Raw genomic sequence first — 16634 nt, forward strand, 5'->3', positions numbered from 1 at the left:
GAAAAATGACCACTCCAAGGCAGGTTGTTTAGGCAGACTGTGGAAATTCTGTGGATGGTATAAGCAGAAAAAGAAAAGGGAGGAACTGCCAGACCATGGAGGGCTGCATAGCCAGTTGTGACCTTGGTGGAAAAAAGGGGAGAGAGGAGGAGTTTGATTAGGAGAAATTCCTGAAGGCCAGGATTACCCTCTCCAAAAGGGTTGTTTGAGAGTGTTTTGTTGTTGTTGTTTTTTTAAAGGAAGGAAGGAGGGAGGGAAGAAAGAAAGGAAGGAAGGCTTATTACTCCCTCCAGAGAATACTGGTGGAGTACCTTAAGAGGGGGTATGACAGTGGGTGACAAAGGCATCTCAGGCTGGTTAGAAATACATGACTAATATGGGAGAAGAGGGTGCTTGATGAAGATCTGGGCTGGTGACTGGTGTTTGGGGAGGATAAAGATCCTAGGTTTCCCTGACAGCTCCTCAAAATTTCGCCTCAGCATACCTCAGACAGCTCAAGCTGATGGGTACATCCCATGACAACACCCCAGGGTTGCTAATGGTGTGGGCCCCAAGGTCTGAACGACCCCTACACTACAAGTAAACCAGCAGCTCCAATGTAAGTTGAAAAGCAGCACAGGTTCCTGGGCGGGGGGGGGGGGCGGGGGGGACCGGCATTCACTAACCCCCGCTGAGACGTCACCAACGTTAAAAAGCCAAAGAAAAAGTGACATTTGTTCCCTACTGAGAAGCCACATCTTTCTATCTCCAGCCCGAACCCACATCTACAACCCCAACTGCAACTTGAACGGGTTGGAAGGGCTTTTCAGATGTGAGCATTTAAGAAAAACAAAAACAAAAAAATGGGATAACGTACATGAGGTTCATTTACTTGGGAATCTGGCGCCTCAAGGTGTGTCGTCCTACAAATCTCTCTTCCAAGTAACAGCCCCAGCGCCCCCCATCCTCACCCCTACCAGGGATGGCTCGCCTTGGGGATACTGTGATCGCCTGGGGCACTTAGGAGAGCTCCTCTCCCAGGTCCTCAGCTGCAACTTGGCTTCCAGCAGATCACAGCCTCCTAAAACAAACAAACCCTGGCGGTGGCGGCGGCGGCGGCGGCGGCGGCGGCGGCGGTGGCGGCGGCGGCGGCGGCGGCAGCGGTGGCGGCGGCGGCGGCGGCAGCTCCAGCACAGCTGCGCTCCATGGCGCAAAGTTTCCTCCACACTTCTCAACGTGCAGGAAATCTCGCCGGCGCTGGGACAGGACTCGGGAGGGAGGGAAAGGCCGAGCCGAAGCGGCAGCAGCAACGCCCCGCCAGCTGAATGGATGTGCGCGCGTCCGGCCGTGGGAAGTGAGGTTGACGAAAGCCACCAATGCCTCATCTCCGTTCCCACACCAGACCCTCGCCCTGCAACCTGCCCCGGCGGGACTGCCCGCCGGTCGACGGAAGGCCAACGCTGCTGAGAAAGCTGCCAAGCCGCCTTGGCTGTCCCTTCACCCCTCACTGTCCGGCAGGGGCGCGGGAACTTCTAAGAAGAAACCCCCACCAGCCACCACTTCCTCCAGTCAAACAGAGGGGAGCAGCCGCCCCGACGTGGGGGAGCAAAAGTTGCCCCCAGAGCCTCCCGAGTGTGTCTGCGCACAGGACTCTAGCCCGGGGCCAGCCTTGCTCTCATCCGTGCTCCCACCACCCTTAAGGGGTGTCTCTGACTGGGCTAGTGGCAAGAGCCCTCCGTGCTGCTAATGCGCCACAGGGGGGCTTTCACCCCCAGTCCGGGCCAAGTTTCAAAGTTGGTCTGAGGGCCCCGTCCCACGGCAGCCTGCACACCCGTTTGCCCATTCAAAGTTGGGCACCGCTGGGACAGAGCCGCCAGCCAGTTCTTACCTTCGACACTGTGAGCGGTTCGCAGTGTTCCAGACCCCCCTTAAGGGTGAAGCCCCAGGGCGCCCCCCCTTGCAACTGCACAGGGACGTACTGGAAGGACCCAGGCCGGTTCTCCATCCTCCGCTCGGCTCAGGCGCCGCGGGGCTCCTTTTCCGCGGGGGCTACGTTGCCTCCGCCCCCAGCAGCTCCGCCACCATCGCCCTCCAGCGCTACGCCACCCCGCACCGCCCTGCTCCGCCTACTCTCCCGGCTGGAGACGCTCGGGCCGCGAGCGAGCGCAAGGAGGAAATGACACGGAGCTGGAGAAAGGGGGAAAGAGGGGGGGTGAAGGAGAACGGAAAAAAAAGAAAAGAAAAGAAAGAAGGAGAGGCGGAGGGATAGCGCGTAATGGACAAGAAAACGGAGCAATGAGGAGGGGCAGTCACTGGGACCTCGCCTATAGGATCGCTGGGGAGTGGGAGCGAGGCGAGGCCTCACATCAATTGTTACATTGTTTCATTCAAGCAGGCCCCCACTTTGGTCCTCCTCTTTACTGCCGGGTTCCCCGCCCCTCCAGCCAGCCGAGGCGAGGAGAGGTGAAAGTCGTTAGAGTGGATGGCCCGCGTGGCCGAGTGGGCTGAAACGCTGGTTTCCCGATTAGCGCATTCATGTTTCTCTGACTGCCTTTTTCTTCCGAAGGTCCCAAGAACCGGGTCCTGGGAGGGTTACAAGGCTGCTAATTTGTGGACCTTGCCTAGAGGGATGGAAAGTAAAGCAAGCAGGCCAGCGAACACAGTGGAGCTGTGTGTGTAGGCTGCTCTGTGCTTATGCTCTAGGTGTGTGGGGTCATTATGAAACATTGCCCCGGAGCATAGTTTAAATAAAGAAGCACTTTGAGGATGCCCCCTGCCCAGGCTTAGACGCACCCTGGCTCAGCGCTGGCGTCTATGGGTAGCACAGTACTTGTGTATGTTCAAGTCATCTGGAGTTCCTGGCACGGCCTTGCACTTGCCCCACTGAGATGACCAAGCCAGGAATCAGCAAACTTTATGACTAGCAGTATTGTTTCCACTCCCAAACAAACCTACAGGAAAGAGCATCCATTGAAAAGCTGGCCAATTAACAATGTTGTGCCTTTTGGAAGAATCAGCTTTTAGGCAGGGCCCAGAACATCTCTGCTCATCTGTCCATGCTTGAGGCTGTAGTTTCTGAGCTGGGCTTTTGGAATAGACCAAAGCGCGTACATGCACGCACGTGCGTGTGTGTGTGCGCGCGCGGGCACACACACACACACACACACACACACAGAGTAATAGTCACCAAAAGTGAATTTGTTACTAAATCTTATGTTGGTTTCTCAGTCTTGACCTGAGCAAGTTACTATCCTTCTCTGAGATGTCCTCTCTGGAGCCACAGGCAGGTAGTGTTTTCAGTGGGCCTCACACTAGCAAAAAAATGTTGTGACAACTCAGTTTTGACTCAACAGGATACTCCCACTTTCTCTCACCTGTCCAGAGTCTTGCCCTCTTCTTTTGAAACTTCTTCCTCATTGCCAAGGAACATACTGTGGCACCCTTCCTTCCACAGTCAGCCTTCTGCAGACGTTTCCACTCTCTGCTTCCATTTCTTCACATGTCACTACCTCTCAACACACTTCGGCCTGCCCTGTGCCCCAGCAAGTCACTACAACGTCTCTCACAGGCTTCTCTCCCTCCCTTCCCTAATCCTTTCTTCTCAGCCTTCTGGACTGTCTGCATGATATGCTGATCTGACTTTTCTTTAATAAAACTTCAGTTTGGGTGTCTATCACCCATCTTTTTAAAGTCCTTAGAGATGATTCAAATTGGAAACCACCTTCAATCTTTTAGACTTTTAGACCTGCAAAAATCATTTTGATCATGTTCATTTTTATTTTGCATTCACCCCTACTAGAAAGCAGAACGTTTGAGCAAATGGTATCTCAGTTTGTTGGTTCTTAACTGTGCATCAACCTATGACATAACATTCATTTGCTCTTTCGCATCTTGAAACTTAGCTTTGTTTGTTTTTGTTTTTCCTTTTCGGGATAAGACTCCTATCTCCATGAGTGTTACTTGGTAGAACTCAGCAAGTTTCAGTCTCAGCATATTAAAATCTGTAAAGTTCAGTTCACAGGATATGTAGGTATCACTCATTCTCTACTAGAATTCTGTGTGTAGACTGGAGGAAAGAGATTTAGAAGCAGGAGACACACATGTGAGCCTTGGCCTTGTCACTAACTAGATAATTCACCTTAGGCACATCACTGAACTGTTTCCAGTCTCGTTTTCTTCACCTGTAAACTTCAGCTAATAGCCCTGGTCTACCTACCTTCCAGGCATGTTGAAGACTAAAATGAAATAATACATATGAAAACACTTTGATAAGGAAAAGTAAAAATCCTCACAACCTTATTCTGAAAGCAAACCCTGAGCTAGCCTTTAACCAATCTATTTTCATTCCAAGACTTACTTCATACTGATGTCTTGTTGCACTCATCCGTTTATCCTTTTCATCATTACAGCAGAAGAACATAAATTACCTAGCCCTGGTGCAAACAGCACATAAGTAGACATTCTGAATATCGGATGGATAGATAATGTTGCTTGTTAATGGATAAAAATCACTGCTAGTAGCAGGGATCTCATTCTTTCCCAAAAGTAAAGTTAGTGGGAACACGATTATGTAGTGGAAAGAGTACTGGGTAGGACTTGAGGTGCCTGGATCCTAAGCTGGCTCTGCCATTGAATTGCTGTGATATTCAGCAGATCAATCCTCCTTTCTGTAAATAGAAGGGAGTGAGCTATTTGATTTCCTTTTTCGTCTTTTCTTTTTTTTTAATAATTTATTTTTTTAAATTTATTGGGGTGACAATTGTTAGTAAAATCACATAGATTTCAGGTGTACAATTCTGTATTACATCATCTATAAATCCCATTGTGTGTTCACCACCCAGAGTCAGTTCTCTTTCCATCACCATATAAGTGTCCTTCGATAGATGAATGGATAAAAAAGTTGTGGTATATATACACAATGGACTACTATTCTGCCATAAGAAAAGATGAAATAGTACCATTTGTGACAATATGGATGGATCTTGAGATTACTATGCTGAGCGAAATAAGTCAGACAGAAAAAGTCGAGAACCATAGAATTTCACTGATATGTGGTATATAAAACTGAAAACAACAAAAGAACAAGACAAATGAAGAAACAAAAACTCATAGAGACAGACAATAGTTTAGTGGCTACTTGATTTTTAAAATTCCTCTACAGTATGCAAATTCTGTGACTACTTCCTGGCAAGTGGCTAAACATAGTATATGTGCAAACAAAGGCTTGGTGATGGAGATGAACCAGGTAAAAATAAAGCAGTGAGGAAGAGTGTAGGAGTGTACTTCTGTGTGTGTGTGTGTGTGTGTGTGTGTGTACACACACACAGTGCGACCAACAAACAGATAATGAATTCACCTAAACTATGTGAAATTGCCAGTACTGAAACAGGTCGAAAGTCCAATAGGCAGGTAGAAATAGGAAATTGAGGGCAGCCGGTTGGCTCAGTGGTTAGAGTGCAATGCTCATAACACCAAGGTCGCTGGTTCGATTCCCACATGGGCCAGTGAGCTGTGCCTTCCAAAACTAGATTGAAGACAATGGCTTCAGCTTGGAGCTGAGCTGTGCCCCCCACAACTAGATTGAAAACAACAACTTGACATGGAGCTGATGGGTCCTGGAAAAACACACTGTTCCCCAATATTCCCCAATAAAAATTTTTTTTAATTGTATTTTATTAAATTTATTGGGGTGACAACTGTTAGTAAAATTACATAGATTTCAGGTGTACAATTCTGTATTACCTCATCTATAAATCCCATTGTGTGTTCATCACCCAGAGTCAGTTCTCCTTCCATCACCATATATTCGATCCCCCTTACCCTCATCTCCCACCCCCCACCCCCCGCCCCCCTTACCCTCAAATACAGAAAATCTCAGCAATATACCTGGGGTATAATTTTAAAAACAAGAAAAAGGAAAGAAAAGGAAAGGAAAGGAAAGGAAAGGAAAGGAAAGGAAAGGAAAGGAAAGGAAAGGAAAGGAAAGAAAAAAGAAAAGAAAAGAAAAGAAAAGAAAAGAAAAGAAAAGAAAAGAAAAGAGAAAAGAGAAAAGAAAAGAAAGGAAATAAGAAACTGCTTGTTAAGAGAAGGGTGGTGATTGATAAAATGCATTTGGCTTATAGTTGAAGCCATTTTGAGTGGATAATCTCACCCAGGGATAGCAGAATTATATGAAAATGGGTATTTAGATGGAATCTTAGATTATGCTAATATTTAAAAGTCAAGAAGAATTTAAAAAGTAGCAGACAGAGGAGGTGGGCAAAAGGCCAATCGGCAGAAACAGGGAGAGAGAAATTAAAAACAGGTTATTTATGATTTCTTCAGATAAATACCCAGAAGTGGAATTGCTGGGTCATAAGGTAGTTCTATTTTTAAATGTTTGAAGAACCTCCATACTGTTCTCCATAGTGGCTGCACCAATTTGCAATCCCACCAACAGTGCACGAGGGTTCCCTTTTCTCCACATCCTCACCAGCACTTGTTGTTTGTTGATTTATTAATGATGGCCATTCTAACTGGGGTGAGGTGGTATCTCATTGTGGTTTTTATTTGCATTTCTCTGATGATTAGTAATGTTGAGCATCGTTTCATATGCCTATTGGCCATCTGTATGTCCTCTTTAGAGAAATGTCTATTCAGGTAGTTACAAAATAGTCACAGGGATGTAAGATACAGCATAGAAAATATAGTCAATAATATTGTAATATATATAATATATTATATATCACAATATATAATATATTATATATCATACATTATATATAGTGCCAAGTGGGTACTAGACTGATCGGGGGGATCACTTCGTAAATTATATAAATATCTAATCATTATGAAAAAAAAAAACAGATTGTTTACTTCTACCTCATTTAAAAAAAGCCTCACAAAGAGTATTTTATTCATTAGAAATACATTGATCAGTTTACCTTCTGGGGAGGAAAACCAAAATATCAGTTCTTCTCTGAACTTTTAAAAAAATTTCCTTATATGGACCTTTTGTAAACTGAAATTTGAATACACTACTCCTCACAGCCGTGCCTCTAGCTCTTCTCTGAATTAAGTACTCTATTGAGATTCTAGTGAAAGCTACACACTCTCTCCCCTAGGAGGCCTCACATGATGACCCAATGTTATATACAGTTTGGGCTTATAGACTCTAACTTTAGAATCCTTACTTGAGTAAAAGATAAGTTTTTTTTTTCTATTTGGTAAAAAGCACACCACACAAAATCTACTCTCAACAAGCTTTTAAGTGTACAGTATAGTATTGTTAACTATATGCACAATGTGGTCTAGAGGATCTCCAGAACTTTTTCCATCTTGTATAACTAAAACTTTATACCCCCTGAATATCAATACCCATTTTCACCTCTCCCCAGCCCCTGGCAACCACCATTGTACTTCCTGCTTCTATAAATTTAACCATTTAAAAAGACTTCATGTAAGTAGAATCATGCAGTATTTGTCCTTTTGTGACTGGCTTATTCTACTTAGCATTATGTTCTCAAGGTTCATCCATGATGAAGCATAGGAAAGTATTTCCTTCTTTTTTACAGGCTAAATAATATTCCATTGTGTACATATATACCATATTTCCTCTATTCATTCATTGGTCAATGGGCTTGATGTTTCCACCTCTTGGTTACTGTGAATAAGGTTGCAATGAACACAGGAGTACAAATATCTCTTCTAGATCCTGATTTAAATTCTTTCGGATAAATACCCAGATGTGTGATTGCTGGATTATATGATAGTTCTATTTTTAATTTTTTTAATACCTCAATAGTTTTTCATACTAACTGCACTATTTTATGTTACCACCTACAGTGCACAAGGATTCCAATTTTTCAACTTCCTTGCCAACATGTGTTAATATGGATTTCTGGTTTGTTTGTTTTTAAGGTCATTCTAACAGGTATGATGTGATATGCATTGCATTTCCCTGAGGATTTCTGATGCTAAACATCTTTTCATAAACCTGTTGGACATTTGTATATGTTCTTTGGGAAAAATGCCTGTTCAAATCCTTTGCCCACTTTTTAACCAAGTTATTTGTTTTTTAAAAAAATATTAAACCCTTATCAGATATATGATTTGCAAATATTTTCTCCCATCCTCTAGGTTGCCTTTGCTTTTTCATTTTGTTGATTTTTTTTTTCTGCTGTGCAAAAGCTTTTTAGTTTAATGTAGTCCCACTTATTCATTTTTGCCTTTGTTGCCTATGCTTTTGATGTCGTATCCAAAAAATCATTACCAAGACCAATGTAATGTAGTTTGAAATCAGGAAGTATAATGCTTCTATCTCGGTTCTTTTGCAAGATTGCTTTGGCTACTTGGGGTTTTTTGTGGTTTCATGTGAATTTTAGGATTTTTTTTTATTTCTGTGAAAAATGTCATTGGAATTTTGATAGGGATCGCACTGAGTCTATAGATCACTTTGGGTAATATGGAAATAACATTTGTTTTTTTAAAAAGCTTACATATTTACTGAAATAATGTTTCAACCGAAAGTTTAACACTATTCATTCAGTGAGTTTAATTTGCCCTAGATGGAGAAAGCAATTGCTAAATGCTAGGTACTATGCAAGACACTTTCCATACATTATTGGCAATGATTATAATGACCCTGCAAAGTGGTATTATTAAGTGTTTTCCAAGTGAGGAAACTGATCCAGGAAGTGGCAAAACCAGGATTCCAAGGTAGGGAGGTTTGGAGAAGCATTCTGTGATAACTTTATTAATTATGTCTCTGCCATATTCTCCTTTTTTGTAGGGGAGGGAAAGGATTGGAGTCCTCCATTCCGTTGTCTTCATGTTTCCATTTGGGGCTACTTCTGTTAGAATAAATCTCTTGGCCTCTTTCTCTACCCATGGGTGAGTTGGCAATTCAGTCTAGCTAAATGGGGAAAGTATTAGGAATCCTGTTATGGCTATCTATATATATTCTGCCCTCCAATCCAGCTTTTAACAATAATAAACAGATATTTTTCATCTCTGCCTCTCTGCTTCCTGTGTCTCTCCATTGGTTCTGAACTTGAGAGTGGATGAGGAGGGTGTTATTATTTGCCACTACTCTGCAAATATATCTCCCAACCCATTTCAACACAGTTTGTGTGTCCTCTGTCCACTTATCATTTCCATATTGTGTCCTGGATATCTGTAAGAGCCTGTTTCTGAAAGCAGCTCTGATTGCCTAGGTGCATCTATGTGTGTACATCTATATAATAGGAAGTATGTGTGGGTGTTAGGTCCAAGTTCCATGTGGTCCTCAAGGGGGACTGATCTTGGTATGTGCGGGGGAGAGAGGAAGAGAGAATGAAGATATATTCCTTGAACTTGGCTTTGAGGGCCTCCTTTCCATAGTTACTATAATGATTCTTGCCATTCTCCCCTAGAAGCAGGCTCTACCTCAAAAGACTGCTTAAGTTGATTTCTTTCCCTTTCCTTCCATTCTGGAGCCACAGACTTCCCCTTCCTGTCTGTGTGCTAATAGTCATCATTTCAGAAACCCTTTCTGTGCTAGCTCAAAGATTGTTTGCAGATTGTTGACAGACTAGGAAAGTTTTCATTTGTCATAGATAAATTATCATATTAGAGAAATCTATCATGTGTTTTGTGATTGTTATCTAGTGTTCTATGGCACATACTTCTATGATACTCAGTTAATTTTATCAAGTCACCTCCTTAATTCCATCACTCCCTTGGAAAAATAAGGTAAGAATCAGAATTAGAGTCACCATTTTACAGGTGAAACCATAGGCTGAACAGATTCATTGCTTTACTAATCATTCTTTCATGCTTCTTTGGAAAATCAAGTGTTGCTGAGCCCAGAATATTCCTGGGCCAGTTGACTTATAGGCAAAAGGGAACCCAAAGCATTTTTTTTAATGAAACAGATTTTGTTATAAATAATATCAAAAGGTATTCATTTTTAATCTCATCAATTGGATCTATTAGACTATTCTATTTGGATTTCTAGGGCCCCTGTTTCTCTCCTTCCCTGTTTATCCCATTTATCCCCACCCTGCCCAACAATTATGCTGGCTCTTCTGGATGTTTCTCACAGAGAGATCTGGGGCAATGATAAGTATCAGTGGAGAAGGAAAAGTGTGTAATGTTCCAGGTATTATTCATATAGAGATTACGTGAAAAATAATAGCAAGCTCCTCCCTCCCACCTAGTTATACATCTAAGGGTGTGTATGGTGGGGGGCCGGGTACAGCAGAAGACAACTCTAAGTAGACTGTACTACTAAAGAGCCTGATTTCTGGGGAATTTTGCCTAGGCCTAGAGAAAGACATGGTTGAGACCTGTTTCTTTTGAGTTAAAACTAGTATAACATTAGTATACAAAATACTATAGCTATGTACTATTTTTGTTAAATAAATCCTTTAAATACATGCTGCTGGAGAAAGATGAAGTTTCAGCTTCTCTTTGGGTAACTTTATAAAGAATCCTTCTATTGCCAAGGTATCCCATTTAGGTCATCCTATTCTTTTATGCACTCAGAAAAATACCAATTGTCTCATGGAATCTCAGGCTCTTGGCTTGGTATTGTGTTTGAGACTATAGATTTAGAGCCTCTTCACCCTTCTTGAGCTGGCAAATCTAGACAGCTTTCATATATGTATTTGTGTGTGTGTGTGTGTGTGTGTGTGTGTGTGTGTGTTTGTCAGAGGTTGCCATCTGTGGTGGCTGCTGCTCTCTGGGAAGGCCTGTTGGAGCAGGAGTTGGTTTGTTTGTGTTCTAAGCTTACATTAATATCGGCCCAATTGGAAACCCTCAATTTGCCCTTGGGGCAATCAGTCATCTGGTACAGGTTCAACTGGGCCATGATGAATGTTTGCCATTGCTCTAGAGGAGTTTCCTTTCTGCCAGGGATTCACTCCTTCATATCAAGGGTGTGACAATCAGATGAAATGCTCATATCCAATATGTGGGCTTGAAGATGACCTCTTCTTGTACCCAGCTTGGACAAGTGTATCTCGTGCTGTGTGTGTGTGTGTGTGTGTGTGTGTGTGTGTGTGCGCGCGCGCGCGCACGCATATGTGTGTGTGTTAGCCAATCTGTTCTACTTCTCAAATGCTGTTTTCTGTGAGCCATTCATTACTCCTTGGTTATTAATAAAGTAAATTTTTGGTACATATTATGCTCTTACCTCAACTCCTCTAGCCACAGAAAGAAAGAAAAATCACACATGCACATATACACAAAACCCAGCCCTTTTACTTTCAAAAAGTTTCCATCATTTTGCAGAGAATGTGCACCAATTCAATGGACATTTCAGCAAAACAAAGACCCCAGTACAATTTTGATGAGGCTCTGGAGAAGTACACACCTGATAGTCAAAAATATAGATATAGATATCCCTCTTTTCTTTGTTTGATAGTTTAATTTTACTCTCGACTAAGTAGAAATGACCCCCATCTGTGAAATATTGGCTAGAGAGGAAATCGTTTTTCTTTGCCTTGAATCTAGAATGACCTAGCCCAAAGAGGAAAGAATAAACAACTCTCTTTGTCCAGGAGTGTCAGATAGGCTTCCAAATAGGATTACTTACTCCAAATATTCTCTTTGAGGGAGGTGGTCCCAGGCATGTGTACATGTGCCTACATGTGTACACATATAAACCTCTTCACCCATATAGGTACATGAACAAAGCCACACATAAGGACTTATATTCAAATTTGGGAATGCCTGGCTCCTTTCTTTGAGAGTCTGGCAGCTCAGATTGCTAAAGAAAGAAGTTCCTGAATTCTGAAACAACTGTTAGGAACCTGATAATTACTTGATGTTCTAATATATATATGACACAGTGTTTTTTTTTTTCTTTCACTGTTTAGATTAAACTGCAAAAACCTGGATATCATACTTAACGCCTTCCTTTTTTCCCCCCACATCACTGACATCCACTCAGTCACCAAGCTCTGCCATTTCTAGTCCTAAAATAGCTCTCAAATCCATTCACTTCTCTCATCATCGTCTCACACCTACAGCAACTAGGTTCCTAACCGGACTTCCTTGATGCCTGCAGTTCTGCCCAGATGCTTCTAATCCATTCTTCACTTTACAGCGTTTCACAGCCAGGGAGCTCTTTCTAAAGCAAAACTGCATGTCACTCCTGTGTTCAATTTTTTCCCAGTGTTTCCCCATTGTTTATTGAATAAAATCTAAGTCACTTGACTAAGATCCTTATTATGTAGCTCCTGCCTACTTAGCAGTACTTTAGCAGTACCCAAGCCACCTCCAACCCTCTCCTACCCCATCCGCCAAACACTTGGATCTCCAGAAGTTCCAAATTATGGGCAGTTACTCCAAGCACAACCTGTTCTCTTGTACCTCTAGGCCATTTTACAAACTTTTCGTCCTACCTGGAATGCCCTCCACTTCATCCTGTCCATCTGCCAAATCGCTACACTTTCTTCAAGTCAGTTCAAAGGTCATACCTGTAGAAGAAACCTTCCTTGATACTTCTAAGATCGTTTTTCTTGATGTTCTCATTGTCACCTTCATTGTGGCCCTGATCATATTTTATTGTAATTGTCTTTTCCCTTGGGCTGGTTGTTCTTTATGGAAAATAAGGATTGCCTTACCTAGAGTAGCCAGCAACTAAGACACCACAAGGAGGCTCCTTTAGTGATTCAGAACCCAAAAAGGATCTTGAGATTGACCAAACTCCAACCTAGAAAGTTTTCTACTTTGATGATGTTTATTGGCACATGTTGCTGGAGAACTAATAACAATAGGAGAAAAAAATGTAAAAACTTGGCTGAGCTGTAGAAAAGGCATATAAGGAATATAAATTGCCATCTTCTTAACATGGCATTCCAGATGCTCCACATACTGGCCCCTACCCTGCTCTCCAGCTTTGTCTCCCCCTCCTCTGACTCTCACTTTACACTCTAAATACATAAAAATACTTACAGTATCCCCACCCCCTCAACTCCCCCATTTCGTGGTGTAGCCTATCTCCATACTTTTACTCATGCTGTACCTCTGCTTATAGTACATTTTCCTTTGATTTACTTTAAGATTTAGCTCAGGCCTCACTTCTTCCAGGAAGTGTTCCCTAATTAACCAACATACCAGTGTATGTGTGTCTATGCAGAGAGAGAGAGAGAGAGAGAGAGAGAGAGAGAGAGAGAGAAAGAGAGAGAGAGAAAACTAGATATATGCCTGTATAAATCAAAACCCTCTTGCTAGCAAGTGATAAAAATACAATACAAATAAATTTAAGCCAAAAGAGAGGGGTTATTGATAATAATAGAAAACCACAGGGGTAATTTTAGATATATGTAGATCCAGGTGCTCAAATGATGTCATCAGACATCTGTTTCTATCTCATGGCTCTGATCTCCTCTATGTTGACTGAGTTCCCAAGCAGGCTCTGCCTACATGGTGGCCAAGAAAGCCACCAATGGCTACAGATTTGCATCTTACCACTTAGCAACCCCAGTAGAAACACAGATCCACTTTCCCAAGTGTCCCAGCAAAAGTCCCAGAAATGAGTCTATCCCTTAACTAATAACAGCCAGAAAAACAGAATTTTCTGATTAGCCAGATTTATTGGTCAGGGTTCTCCCAAGAAATAGAGCTAATTTTTTGTTTATTTGTTTGTTTACTATACAAATCATGTGATTATAAAGGCTGAGAAGTCCCACAATCTGCTGCTTGCAAGTTGGAGAACTAGGAAAGCTGGTGGTGTAATTCAGTCTGAGTCCAAAGGTCTGAGAACCAGGAATGCTGATGTTCAAGGACAGGAGTAAATGGGTATCCCAGCTCAAGCAAATGGCAAATTTGCCCTTCCTCTGCCTTTTTGTTCTATCAGATTGGATTATACCCACTAACATTGGTGAGGGCAATCTTTATTCAGTCTACTGATTCAAATGCTAATCTATTCCATAGACACCCTTACAGACACACCCAGAAATAATGTTTACCAGCTATTGTGGGCACCCCTCAGCCCAGTCAATTTGACATATAAAATTAATCATCACACAAAGGTTGGGTGATGTACCCATCTAGGTGGGATCAGATCTGTTACCAGAAAAAGCCATGTTGGGCAGCAAAAGCCATATATGTTCACACTTAGTTTTCCTCTTCTGTTCTCCCATGTTCCTCCCTTTTCAATGCCTCTGATCAGACAGTATGATTTGTATACATGTCTGTCTCCTCCATTAGACACTGTGTTCCTATGTCTACTTATTTCTGTATCCCTAGAGATAGTATGGGGACTTGGCTTCCAGTAGGTATTCTCAATCAGTGAAGGATGAATGAATGGCCCTGCTGTGCATTTTGAACAGATGATTAAATTACATGGAGCCATACTGAAGGCTAATTCAGGCAAATAGCTTAATTTGATAATTAGACAAATTAAATAACATGACTCTAATTTATTTGATTAAATGCACAGTTATTACTGGGTTGCACGGTAAAGAGGCATAAATAGGGAATGGTTCATTCAACATTCAAAAATTATGTAATAAATGCCTTCTATGCATCAGGCACTATGCTAGAGACTAAGATTTGCCTCTGCCTATTAATTAGCCCTTTACTATTAATGAGAGTCAGTAATGTGTAGTGTATAGTGATTGTACATGTGGGCTCTCAGTGCCCTGGATTAAAATCCTAGCACTTGCATGTACTAGTTAAGTAACCTTCAGTTAGTTACTTAACCACTGTGCCTAATTTCTTCTTCTGTCAAATGGGAACAGTACCTACCATAGAAGGTTGTTGTGAGGATGAAATGCATAAATTAATGTAAAGAATTGAGAATAGTACCTAGGACATTTTTAAGTGCTTAATAAATGTTAACTCTTATGATTAGCTATTAACAGAAGCTCCTCTCTACCAAAATATCACTTTTCCCATTGTACTTTTTGACCTGAGACAAGGTCCTGGGTTAGGGATTTAAAATTGAGCCTAGGCCGGCCCAGTGGCTCAAGTGGTTGGAGTGCCGTGTTCCTAATGCCAAGACCGCCGGTTCGATTCCTACATGGGCCAGTGACTGCGCCCTCTAACAGCTAAGATTGTGAACAACAGCTGTCCCTGGAGCTGGGCTGCAGTGAGCTGCCAGAGGTTAACGTGAGCTACCATGGGCTGCCGTGGGCTGCCGTGGGCTACTATGTGCTGCCGTGGACTACTGTGTGCTGCCATGAGTGGCCAGTGGACAGTGTGAGTGGCCGGCAGCCAACATGAGTGGCTGACAGCTGGCGAGAGCTGCTGTGAGCAGCCAACCTACGACCGGAGACTGACCGCCTCAGCTGGGGGAGCACAAGGCTCATGATACCAGCATGGGCCAGGGAGCTGTGTCCTACACAACTAGACTGAGAAACAATGGCTTGAACCAGAGTGGGGGGAGGCAGAAGAAAGGGGGGGAAGAAAAGAAAATCCAGCTTTGTTAAAAAAAAAAATTGAGCCTAAATATAATTTCTGGGATCCAAGAAAGGAAACAGAGCAGAATAGAAGTTTGTCTCCACCCTGGCAGAATTGTATTTGGATATAGAGCCCAGGATCTTGGCTCTCTTAATGTAAAATTACTACTACCCAGCGATCCACGAGTCTAATCCTCATCAATACAGAGAAGGAAGATGTGGTCTTTCCGTTGCAGAAGAGTTGATGTTTCACAAGAGCTATGAGATGGCTCTTAACATCCCTACATTGCCACCGCATGTGGCTCACTAGGAGAGTCAGAGTATAAGCAAATAGTTTGGGTGGCTAAACGGGGTTTGCTAACAACATATACTAGTTCTAAGTGAGCTCTTTGACTTAATAAAGAGAGGATGACATTTAGAGGCTAGCAAACCTGGGACAGAAGCCAAGCTTATCTCTTTATTGACTGTGGCATCTTGGGTATAATGATCCCAGCTCAGACCTTTTGAGTGCTTACTAGGTACCAGTTACTGTTCAAAGCACTTCACTTATATTGTTTCCTTCAATCCTCGCAAACAATCTTGTAAGGGAAGAGAAGTGAAATAACTTGCCTAATATCATATAACTAATAAATGGGGAAGCCAGATTTCCATACCAGGAACTCTAGCTCTAGAACTCAAGCTATTTACTGTGTTTCCCCGAAAATAAGACCTAGCCGGACAAGCAGCTCTAATGCGTCTTTTGGAGCAAAAATTAATATAAGACCCGGTCTCATTTCACTATAAGACCGGGTCTAATATAGTATAATATAATATAATATAATATAATATAATATAATATAATATAATATAATATAATACTGGGTCTTATATTAATTTTTGCTCCAAAAGACACATTAGAGCTGATTGTCTGGCTAGGTCTTATTTTCGGGGAAACAGGGTATTACCTCTTCATGCTGCCCACCAGCTCAACCTCTCCAAGCCTCAGATTCCTCATCTGTAAAATCACCTTAATTGTACCCAACTTATAAGGTTGCTCTGAGAATTAGAGATAAGCTGGAGAAAGCATTTTGCACAATACTGGATACATAGAAGGAACTTGCTGTATAAGAGTTATTTTGTCTTTTCATTGTTCCTAGGAGCAGCAGGTCTAGACTTTCCTTCCTTTTTGCCAGTGCTACTTCTTGATTTCAATTAGTCTGACTAGAAATTAGTTTCTGTGTGAGGGAGTTACTTCTACCAATGGTCTTTCTTAGTTCATCCTCAAACTGTGATTCTGCTTTCTGT

General features: G+C 42.4%; 1 protein-coding gene across 3 annotated transcripts in view; it reads right to left on the minus strand.

Moving 5' to 3' along the window:
• Window positions 1-2179, minus strand: part of SHROOM4 (shroom family member 4) — a 233778-nt gene extending 231599 nt beyond the window's left edge. The window contains exon 1 of one of the 3 annotated variants that reach the window (XM_019717324.2): window positions 1868-2179. In XM_019717324.2, coding sequence (XP_019572883.2) covers window positions 1868-1984 — 117 coding nt within the window. In that variant the 5' untranslated portion in view covers window positions 1985-2179. The remainder of the gene's footprint in view (window positions 1-1867) is intronic. The other 2 variants (XM_074323223.1, XM_019717326.2) reach the window with 2 other exon arrangements.
• Window positions 2180-16634: the final 14455 nt, after the last annotated feature.

This window comes from Rhinolophus sinicus, chromosome X (assembly GCF_036562045.2).
Source record: "Rhinolophus sinicus isolate RSC01 chromosome X, ASM3656204v1, whole genome shotgun sequence".
Taxonomy (NCBI): Eukaryota; Metazoa; Chordata; class Mammalia; order Chiroptera; family Rhinolophidae; genus Rhinolophus; species Rhinolophus sinicus.